At 49.5% G+C, this 12,063-nt stretch overlaps 1 protein-coding gene across 2 annotated transcripts in view; it reads left to right on the top strand.

The window, feature by feature from the left end:
- SLC25A17 (solute carrier family 25 member 17) overlaps positions 1–12,063 on the top strand; it is a 41,697-nt gene that overhangs the window by 14,879 nt on the left and 14,755 nt on the right. For both annotated transcript variants that reach the window (XM_085893008.1, XM_085893009.1), the window contains exons 3-5: positions 2,671–2,737; positions 5,183–5,337; positions 5,451–5,567. In XM_085893008.1, coding sequence (XP_085749134.1) covers positions 2,671–2,737; positions 5,183–5,337; positions 5,451–5,567 — 339 coding nt within the window. The remainder of the gene's footprint in view (positions 1–2,670; positions 2,738–5,182; positions 5,338–5,450; positions 5,568–12,063) is intronic.

Raw genomic sequence — 12,063 nt, 5'->3', positions numbered from 1 at the left:
GCTTCGTCTACCTAAGATTTAAATGGCTCATTTTTTTGAGAGAAAACCTGTTGGCTGGTTCGGTGATGTATGACTCCATTTTGCCTGCCCATCACCTCACCTTGCGATTATAGGTGACACACAAACATTTCTAACGAATCGATGGGTACATGTTTTATTTCTGTACCAATTTCCCAAAAGCAATCTCGTCTTGCAATCATGCCCTTCTGGGGCTTACAATTCAAACTGCAGCACATGTATTGTCTCGCATGTTTGGTTTTTAAGTTTAGGTTTTAAGGATAATGTCCCTGAAATGCCCCCCCACCCCTCGGTAAAAACGCAGACGTGTCGATGAAATGGTCATGTTTATTTTCATGGGTTGCTTAGCCCAAGATGCTTTTCTATTCCGATGCGACACAAATGAAATGCATTTTCGTTTTTGCGAACGAGCATATCCACTTGAATATTTATTTATTTCAGTTTACTCTAAGAAAACAGAAAATTGGGGAATATATTATTGTTTTGTGTATGTTTTATCTTATGGTTCACAATGTAGAATAAATTATTGGCAACAATTGCTTGTCTTGCATTTTGTCCATATTTCTTTATTTATTTTATACAGAGTTGATGCTTATGGTGGAGCGAGACCACAGAATGGACCAAGACGTAAATTAGTGAAAAGAACAGTGGAAATGGGGGGAGGGGTGGAGGATATAGGGAATGGGGTGGGAAGGACATAGGGTGGGGCAAGGGGAAAGCTGAGAGGAGGCGGGGGGGGGGAGAGGTTGCAGAGCGAGTTTGATGCTGGGGAGGGAGTGGTGAGGGGACAGGGCAAAAAGGAAGACTGGTGCGTTGTGAAGGAGATTGTTGGGAAGGTTACTGACATTAAGGGGTTTAACGACATAATCCCACACTCATTACAAAACAAATTTGGTGTGAGGTTTTGAAGGGCAGAATGATGAAGAAAAACTTCACAATTGGGGTGATAGAAAGGATGGGTGTTCTAGCTCTCCAGGAGAGATACAGCAAAGGGAAGAAGAGTAAGCAGTCTGGGAGGACTTTTGGGTATGAGAGCACGGGAAGATTTAAAACATTATAAAATCCGTCAGGTAAAGGGTTTTTATGGTAATACTTAGAAAATGTGACGTGAAAAATTAAATAATTTTGGACTGAATGACCTTATGAATGAGATCAGATTGAGTGAAAATTATGAATAACTGTTCATTATTTATTTGTGGTTGTTTAGATATGGAAAAGAGAACGAGAGAGAGGTTTTGAGGTAGGGTGGAAAAACAAATGCTCATAAAATAATAGGGAAATGAGGAAATAATGAAGTTTGACAAGGAATGAATGAATGAGAACACAGGCCTGTTGAACATGTGGAAGGCCTAACCAGCCGAGGCAGATGCACAAAATCGAATAACCAAACAGGCACACAAAGACACGGTGATGAGCACTTTTTTTGTATACAAGGTCAAGGCTCATGGAAGTACGAGAACGCTGAACGGATCAGAGCGCAACTGAACAAAAGGCCCAACTCAAAGAGAAGGGGGTTTGGACACACCAATAGGAGGGATGGGGGACAAAATCGAGGGAGCCTTGGATAAATAATGGGTGTGGAGAGGAATGAGGGGGCAGGGGAGGACACATGGGGTTGACAAGATGGATACAGAAGCAAACTCTTAGGAAGTGAAAACTGGAAATGTGGAAGGAGTTGGGGGTGGGGAATGGGGAGAACTGGGGTAGAAAAGATAATGTGGGATGATCTGAGATGGTGGTGGATAGCTGTCTTGAAGAATTGGAGGGAGGAATGACAATGAAGAGAATGTGGAAGTTGTTTCCACAGGTGGGAATAAAGGGGAACAAATGAGTGGAGGTGAGCAGTGATCCTGGATTTTGGGAGTTTCACCAGAGGGGGGTTGATGGTGGACCGTGTGCACCCTGCAGAAAGCTGGGGGGGGGGGGGAGGGAGTACAAATCATGGAAATAGCAGAGGGTGCAATATCAGAAAAGAGGTGGTTGAAGACTGAGATCACTGACTTGTCTGCGATGGGAAAGTGGAAGGATCAAAGGTTCATCTTAATCGCAGGAACATTCCAATTGGGAGGTTGGACATTATACGTACAAGAAATGAAACGAGTGGACAACAATCGACGACAAAACAAATCTGGAACGTTTACTTGACTTTGGAAGCGGGTCATTTTGAGATGAGGGGAAAGGCTGCCAAACTTGGAAACCAGAAACTAAGATTGCAATAACATTTAAAAAAAATAGCTATTCTTGTGTTTAAAAATAATTGGACACTCAGTGAATGATGTCACCGCAGCAAAAATTCCACCTCATCCCAATGCCCTCTTAGAAGACTCTACTGTACACACATGAGGGCTGTTTGTAGGAGTTAGGCTTGTGGAAAAAGGATAAATGGTGGAGGTATAAAATCGGACTTGGTTGTTTTCATTTCACGTGGTTATGACTGATCTAGATTGCTCAGAACGTGACCCATTTGACTGAAACCAAAGGGTTATTTACGACAGGATGACCACTGGGTTCAACCTCTCGTAAAAGCTACCTGAGCTGTCCGTCTGTTGCTTTTGGTCTCACTGTTTGTTGGTTTCTGATAAAATTTTGTCAATCTGAATTACAATCCCAAAACTCATTGTATTAATGTATTGCATGGATTTTTTTTTCCAGTTGATGACAAGAGAGTGTCCAAGTGCACCCCAGGTGTAGTCGCAGAAATACTTGATGAGGAAGGACTGTACGTATTGCTATGTGGAAAAAAAAAGGGGGGTGGGATCCATAGCTAGAATGTGTTAAGAATAGGTTGATCCGTGTGCTCGAGTAGGTTAGATTTCCACCTGTGTTAGCGATCTGTCAGAGGCTAAGTTGTATGTAATATGTGCACCGAGGAGGCGGTGATTGTGAATCATCAGGAAATTTAGGGTAAGGTTGTGAGTGTTAGACCTTCTGTCCAGGCGAGGCCAGGTGCAGAAATTGTGGCATGTGCCGCAAATGGGGAAACAACAGGGGCTGTTTGGTCCAGAGAACTGCAGCTACAGTGTTGCAGTGAGATATGGAGCTCTGAAGATGACCTGGAAGGGGGCACTGCCCACTAGCAGCGGGCAGAAAATGAGAGTACACCACTGAGCATGAAGGTGGGCTGAAAGGTAATAAAATCTGCGTATGTGCATACATGCACTGTTGGGCTTTGAGGAGACATCGGACACTCTTTACTTCATCACTGTTCCAAGAAGGACCATTGCAAAACCGCGAACACATCTCCCCCCCCCACCTAAAATCATCCCATCACCATCCTCTCACCTTTTACCCTTTGCCGTATCAGCATACATGGCTATGGGTCACAGTGGAACTTAGGTTAGTATGCTTGCCTTAAGTCCTCGCCTGTGTTTCCCTTTGTTTTATGAATCCGATATTTTGGCGTCATTTGCTGGGTTTAGTTTCACTGTACATAAGTTTGTGTGCTCCCTTCTTCCATATTTATGTCTGTCGACTGCCAGATATGTTCATTTATATATTGTGTCTTCCTTCCTTATCCCCTGTATTATTATTTTTAAATAAACCATTATTATTTGTAAAAACGTTTTGCCACCTTCTGCCTTCCTGTGCGACTAACTGCCAGTTTCGGTTTCCATTTGGGCAATCCTTGGTGGGGGAAGTATTACCATGTATTGAACGCAGTGTAAATTCGAAGTCCGTTTGGTAAGTCACGAGGGTCAGACTCTCGGCGTGACCGGCGACGCTAGTCGACCCGTCTCCGCGACAGTATTTAATGAAATCTTATCTGAGCATTTTCCTTGCGACATTTTGACCAGAGTTCAAATCCTTTTCTTTTTTTCCCCATCACACACTGAGGTCATTTTAATAATTGCAAAAGTACACTGACACCTCAAGAGGTTTTTGTCCTGAAAATCTAAAGGTTTTCCTTCCATTGATTTTCCTCGACTTGTACTTGTTTTGCTCGTTCAATATAGCTTTTTTTAATTTTTAATTTTGTATACCTTGTCGAGGCTCGTATGAGCAAACACAATGCAGAGCAAGGGAGGCATGAAACAAGAGGGGCGGGAGTGGGATGGACAAAACAGTGAGGAACAGAGATATTAGGAGATCTGTGGAAGGGTGAGGGTTGGGGCGGGGAACATGGGGAATTCAAGATGAACATTACATGGACTTTCAGGTAGGAAAGCAGGGAATTTGAAGGAGGTGGGCTTGGGTGGATTATCGGGGGTAGAAAATATCGAGGATTTGGATGGGGGTTGATAGGTGGTGGTGAACAGCTGTTTTGAAGGCCTGGAGGGAATAATGGGATTGAATAGAGTGAGGGAGTTTATTCCAAAGGTGGGAAGAAAAAGGAATGAAAGAGTGAAGATGAGCAGTGATTCGTGATTTTGGTAGTTTTACCAGAAGGGGGTTGTTGGCGGACCTTGAGCGCCCTGCGGAAATGTGGTGGGGACAAATCACAGATAGAGCGGGGGGGAGACAAGGCTGGAGAGGAGATGGTAGAAGACGGAAAGACCACCGACCAGCTTGCGGTGAGAGAGTGAGAGGTCCAAAGACTCAGCCTCATTGCGGTAGATGCCAATGATCCGTAATGCCTTGGTTTCCACAGATTTGATTCGACACCACCAGGATTTGGAGGAGGGAGAGAGGGTTGAGAGTTCAGACTTGAGATTAGACAGATGTTGGTTTCATGCTCTCCTGAGGGGTAGATGCACACTTGTTATGAGCTTTATGGAAGGAACTGAGATTACCCTCATTTGGGTTTGCTTTTCATGAGGCAAAGGCAAGTTGTTTCAGGACAACTGCCTCGCCACAAGCTTCAGTGAACCATGAGCGCGAGGATGGATAGGACAACTGAAGACGAGAGGGGATAAATCTGTGCATGTGGGAGAGCAAGTTTCTTTGAAAGAATTCCCAGGATGAGTTTATGTTGGAGAAAGTAGTGATGGGAGAACAGTCTAGACGTTTCATGGCTGCTTGGAGATCCTGCCAGTCAGCTTGAGTGAAATGCCAGACTCGACAGTGCTGCGGTGATTCTCTATTAACAGCCAGAGAGATGTCTACTTTGGGTGAATAATCAGAGCATTTAAAAAATATTAATAAATAGTCCCAATATTATTTATTTATTCTGAATTGGTAACTGGTACAACTCTAATACAGCGATCTATTCTGTCGCCAACTGCAGAAAGGGATTGTACCGGGGCTGGTTCCCTGCCATCTGCAGCCTTTGCTGCTCAAACTTTGTGTACTTTTACACATTCAATGGCCTTAAGGAGCTCTGGTTGGGGAAACGAGGCAGCTCGACTCCTGGCAAAGACATTGTCATGGGTTTAATTGCCGGTACGAGCCATTATTTCATCGTTTGTACATTTACATAGATTTTGCATGCTTCACACAACACAATACAAATGACTGTCTCCTGAAAGCTTGCATTCCGTGCTTTTCTTGCACAGGTACTGTGAATGTATTGGTTACGACACCCATGTGGGTTGTAAACACCCGGTTGAAGCTGCAAGGAGCGCGCTTTCGAAACACCAAAATCAAGCCCACCTCATACACAGGGATCTTCGGTATGTCAGTGGGCTGTGTTGTCATCATTACTCCTCGGAAAAACGAAATGACTTTTTAAACTTCGTATCCTATAGCTCAAAAGGTGTTTGGTCATGACATGGAGGTGAAATGCCACTGTTTTCTGCCACAGTTCTACACTGTTCCCTCTCTGCCGCCATTCATAAACTTTTCAAATCGAGCTGTTATCTCTTTTTGCATATCCTTCTCCAGAGCAGCTTAGTCTTCAACATTTTGGGATCGTTCTTGAGTGATTGGCTTTTTCCAGCACCTGGTCTTCTTCTCCTTCTTCTTCTCCTACCTTTGCATACAAATGTAATTTAATTATGTATTAAAATAAAACATTTTCGAAAGAGGTTAGGGGAGGCGGAGCGATTACAACTCCCTGTAGTTAAATGGCATAGGTGCACATGCTCATCATCTTTACAGCAATGAATACTCTGTCCTGAACATGTTATCAATTTTAACCCTTTGTACTTGTGGTTTCGTTTGAGTATTGCTAACATCCTGCAGGAAATTATGAATGTGATCAAAAGTTTTCGTTTGTTTCTTTCAAAATATATATATATATATATATATATATATATATATATATATATATATATATATATATATATATATATATATATATATATATATATATATATATATTGTTGCGAATTCACGCCCGCCGGCGTGCATACAGCCACGTGACTCGAATCGCGGCACGTCGCCCACCGGACGGACAATTCTGTCGTGACCCTCTCAGACTAACACCGGGAGCTAGTAACGGGTGGGCCTTTCGGCCTCATCGCGATCGTGCCAATCGGCCACCCGCGTGGGATAGGGTTGTTCGTCAAACTCGAACTACTTAAGTACCCACGCGGATGGTAAACCGGGCGATCACACCTCGCGGCAGGTCGACTCCGGACACGGGCCGCTTAAGCGGTCCGTTCCGTCCTATCGGGATAACCGAGCGGTGTTATCGTCGGCCTCGACGGTTCCGATTACTTATCGGCGTATTAAGCCCACTACAAACCCTTTACGTGGAGCAAGATGGAGATTCAATTAATGAAAAGACGAAGCGAAACGGGAAAACAGTTCAACATAATGCATATTTATTCCACGGCACACGGAGAACACACATATACAGCCAAACAGAATGCACATATATCAAATGCAACAAAAGAAACAATGATGCAGAGATACTACTGACTACACGTACACACGGCAGCACTTGTACGGTTTTACTTCACAGACGGCGCCGACACACATTTACTCAAAAGCAAAGGAAAGAAGCCACCCTCATAGGCAAGGGGGCAGACGGGCCCGTAGGCCAATGTGTGCGCGGGACTCAAAGGAGCGGTCAGGTCCGCGAGACCGGGGGGTCCTACCCGCGTCCTCGTGACGAGCCGCAAATGTGGCTGCGTGGCGGTGTCCCGACTTCGTGCTCCTTCACGGGTTTCGTTGGCACCGCTTGGAGTGGGGTGGGAACGGGGCCCCCTTTTTGCACTATCTCAGCGCGGGGGGGAAGGGGGGGAATTGTTGATGCCCTGGGGGAGGGAGAATGGCTGACTGGCTTGGGTCCCGCGACGAGCGATCCCACCGCGACCTCGTCGCCGACTGCCGTCTTCCCTGCCTCGGACCCGAGCTCCTTGGACTCTTCCCCCAATTCTCCTCAGCCAACTGCAGAAAACCACCTTGTCGCCTTCGCCTCCCGACTCCACTCCGCTCTCCAACCCGACTTGACTGCCTCGCAACAACTCCAACCAAAAACTAACTCTCTGCGCAACAACTCCTCTCATTTGCCTCGCGCTCGCCATTTTATAGGCCGGCAGGAGAAAACAATATGCAAATTTCCGGATCAGGATCTCCTCGAGGGCGGAGCCATGCTCGCCGATTGGACGGAGGAAAAGGGGCGTGAATCTCCCCTGATCCTAGAATTTGCATATCTCGATTCCAGACAGACTCGCCTGGAGGCGGGGCCAAACCGCCCCGCGCTTCCTAATTGGACGGATCAGAAGTGGGCGTGTAGCATTCCTGATCCGAATTCTCCTCGGAAAGGCCGCTATTTGCACTCGCGGCTCGGCGCGTATCTTGTACGAGCCCAGGACAGCCCGACGCTCAGTGCTCACAGGTGGTGCGGGAATGGCCGTAGAAGGATGGAGGTGAAGGTGGTGGAGGGTTTCCGGCGGTGGCCGATGGCCATGGTGCCGTTTGGAATGGCGGTGATGCGATGTTTGCGGGAGCGAGTTGTGAAGGTAGAGGTTGTGGCTGTTGGCGTTGTTGTTGTTGTCTGACGGTTAGAGCGTGGTTGGTTCAAAATAAAGATAGAACAGAAAAACGGCTATCTCAAAGCATTGCAGCCCGAATAAATCACATAAATTCCCTCTAAACAATGCGTTTGGGGCTAACTACACATGTACTTACAGAGATATCTCACCTGAGGGACCTGAATGGTGGTTTGCGAATTTCCACAGCCATAACTATCCCCTCCCCTTTTTACAGACTCGTCCCGAGTCGTCAAATTCTCGTGTGCCATCATGTGTAGTTCTCCCCTAGTACGTTTTACCTACGGATCCCTGAGTGCAACATTCATGGTATTCGTGTCCCCAAAATAAATAACCTGAGGGCTGAGTAACTAACTAAACAAACCCACTCACACGGACGACTTAAATAAAATTGCCGGCGCTAAGACATACATGCCGGGGGCGCACTCATATTTACAGTACAATACGTCTTAACCTTATAATTTACACCAAACCATGGCCCAGGATCAATGGACTCTGCAAAGAGAAAAGCAGTTAGCAGGGAGCCAGGCTGCTCGCATGCAGTCTCTGGCTCATGCAATGCAGGTGACGGAACGTGGCCGGCTGCTCACATGCAGTCCAAGGCCTTCCCTTTTGAATGAACACAGTGAGCAACAAAACGGTGCACGGGCTGCTCAATGCAGGCCCGTGGTGTAGCTGCCAACAGGACAGTTCTTGCAGCTTGCAAACTGTTGCCTTGCGGATCCTGGCGTGCATGGAAATGAACAGGGGGGCAAAGCAAAATTGAATGGGGCTGGTGAACAGGGGCAGTGGGCATGGCATGGCAAAGGTGAGCAGGCAAACACAGCCTGCAGAACAAGGCCGTTGCAGGCAAACACAGCCAGCAGATGAACTGGCCGGCACAGGCCTTGAAGCACAGCAGCTGCAGACGAAGTTGGCCAGCCTCTCGCCGTGCAGTGCAGGTTGGTGGAGGGAGTGCGGTGGTGCTGGCCACTCGGACGGTGGGCTCGGACCTACCCTACGGTCTCCCTCCCACCTATCGCCTTTGCCTGTCACTGTCCATACCCACTCCCTTAATTTGTAAAACCCAATTTAGCCCCAACTTGTTTTTTTGTTGTTTTTATGTTTACTTCCCCACTATAAATCGTCCCCTAACCCCCTTTACTGTCTCTGTTCGGCTAACCTATCTCGTCCGAGCCTACTCCCAACCCCTACGTTCCCTTCCCGGAGGGGAATGAGGGAGGGCAAGCGTCTTGTGTCGAGGCCCAATCTAAGCCTCAGGATGGCCTCCCCAGACTTCAGCGATCTAACCCAAAGTGGGTCCAGCGGCCCACAACGAGAGCGAAGGGATGGATGGTGCGGAGGGGTACACTTCCTAATCTACCCTTACCATTAACCTTTAAACTACCCCGGGGCTTTCAACAACCACCTCGCGCTTAAACTATTGGTTCTAACAACCCAGATTCCTGTTGCCTGTGTTGGTGTCCTCTCAAATTTCGGGCCTCGCCCCCCAATTTTCTTCCCGTGCCTTCACACGGTCTCATGGCTGGGACGCGTGGCTCCCCTTGGCAGGCACGACCCTCTGCCGATTCTCCGACGATGGCACCCCCGGGCACTACACTGCCTCCGAGCCTACCAGCTCCCTAAACACCGGGGAGTGCCCTCCCTGGCGACTCCCCTGAAACGCTCACGTGGCAGGCTGGCTTCCCGGGCCCCTTTCCGATGGTCACCCGTGCCCACAACACTGCCCACGCGGCTAATGGTGCCCCGGGCCCCCACACAATGCTGGCGCACCCGTGCCCACTACGCTATCCCGGCCCCCCATGGGCACTTGGCCTACTACGGCCGACGAGCCTGGTGCCCGGGGTACCCACTCAGCGATACTCACCTTTCGCAGCCATGCTCCCAGCCCGTCAACAGGGCTCCTGCACCCCTCCAAACGGGTTTCGAGCCTACTTTCCCACCAACAACAAAACGACCTCCATTTTTCAATTTAACTAACCCCCGAACTCACTCTACACTGACCCCGGGGTCCCTTGGGCGGGAGTCACTCCTCCCCCCCAATCACTCATCGCACCATGCGTTCCACATTCGCTCCATTTACACAGACCCGCTGGCCTCACTCACTCATCATGTCTCCACACAACTCTTCAACACACACACCGCTGAACTCTGCCATCCTTCTCACTAAATCCCCTAACTACCTCGTGCTCCCACGTCATCCCTTAAACGACAGCACGTTCCATTTAACACTACGTAGCTAAACTACGTCCCCACTACACATTCAAAGTCTGTCTCTGTCCTCAAATCTCTAAAATCCATTTCCCATCCTAAATCTGGCTACAATCCCTCTACCTAATCCATTCCACGGGCCCCATGAAGCCGGTCGAGATAAGCTAACCCTTCCCCCTAGCTAGTTCCATCCTGTGCCCTGGCCAGGGGGATCATCCACCCCTTGCCCAGGAATCCTGTTCACCCAAAAGCGAGGCTTGCTGTTTTTTTTCCATCGCGCAGCACCAGCGCGGCAACTCGCAACCTGCGCACCAGCGCGGCAATTCACAGCTGCGCACATTTGGCGTGACATCTTGGCAGCTGTTCGCGTCCCTCTTGGACGGTACCATCCGGCAGGGATTCAACCCCTCCTGCCGGATTCCAACCCCACGTGCAGCCATGACGTCACCGTGCGCACCACAAAAAGCAAACCTCGCACTCCGAGGGGCTCCCCACGCGAACACATGTGCTCTGCCCATTGGAGCTTAACACACACACCTGCGTGGAGAACCCGTCCGGTCCAAATACGAAATCCTGCCAAAACCTTTGTCCGTCCGTGGGATCGGCAAATCCACCGCTGGCGTTTCCGGACCGGGCTTCACTCCCGCAAGCGAGCACGTGGCGGCCTCGTGCGTTGTGCAGCACGGACCGCGCGCTCGTCGCTGGGTGAACCCGGCACGGTTTTCAAAACCTCTACGGCTGCTACCCGGCCCTCTTTCCTCTGTCGCAGTCTCCGTCGCCATTTAACACACGCACTCCCGCGTGCCACCACGCTCACACACCACTCCATCAAACTCACACCGGGAGACGTGGCTGCATGTTCACACATGCCGACCGACATCTCCCTCACATACCACTCTCTCACACACACGGTCTCCCTTGCACTCGACCATTCACTCACGCATGCCATTTCCCTTGCACACGTGGTGACACTCGCCCGCGGTGTCTCATTTACACACGGCGTGCTGGGAAGCACGCCCTTCGGAACACTTGCCACCACACCACTCACACACGGGGTCGCTTCCACACACGGGGACGCACTCACACCTTGCACCACACACACCGGGACAACCACACTGGGGATTCGTGTCCCCACAAGGGGTTCAGGGGCCTCTAAACCCCCCAAGCTCTGCGTGCACCCGTTCGCAGCACTCCTCCCCTCGAACTCGCTCGACACGACCGAACCCACCTGGTCGTGACTCGCCTCAAGGGGGCTTACTCCCTCCCCTCGTTCCTGGAGGAGGCTATCCAACTGCTCGCACCGGGTCCCTACACGTTCCGCGAGCTCACCCTCATCGTCCTCCACTAACTCCGTGTGTGTGTGCGGCTCTAACCCCGTCCAATTCATCCTCTATCTCCCGTGTCTCTATACATTTTATTCTTTCCGTCGTCACCTCGTGTCTCGTATCACATGTTTCGGTCTCCCCATTTAATTTTTCTCTCTCGGTCACCGTCACTTTTTCCGTCACCTCCCTCGCCCAACACGTCCCCCGAATTACTTTGTCACCCGCCTCCCATGCGGGCCTGACAACCGTTGCACTCCCTCCCAGCTCGTTCGTCCCCACACGTGGCGTCGCCATTTTGAGCTCGCCGGTTATTGCCTTCATGCCCGCCTGCAGGCTTCGGCCCATGTTCTGCGTCTCACCCCGCATTTCTCTCATTTCTTCCTTCAATTCGTTTTTCATTTGTTGCGTATTCGTATCCATCTGCTTGTTCACTCCAACTATTTTGCTGTTTATTTTCGCATTCATTGCCGCCAGCATGGCGCATAGCTGGGCCATGTCGGGTGCACTTGGCTGAGCCGATTCGGCAGGGATCGGGGGAGGGTTTTGGTGGAGAGGGGGAGGGGAGGTGTCATACACCGCGGCCGCCGCCGCACCTATTTCGGGCTCTGGGTTCAGTTGGGGGAGTTCGTGTTCCTTCCTGCACAACCAACATTTCCTGCTCGGGGTTCTCATCCTGGGCCATGGATTCTACA

The sequence above is a fragment of the Eptatretus burgeri genome, chromosome 8 (genome assembly GCF_056783735.1).
Source record: "Eptatretus burgeri isolate ZD-2024b chromosome 8, Ebu_testis_v1, whole genome shotgun sequence".
NCBI lineage: Eukaryota > Metazoa > Chordata > Myxini > Myxiniformes > Myxinidae > Eptatretus > Eptatretus burgeri.
This window is presented reverse-complemented; position numbering and strand designations above follow the sequence as displayed.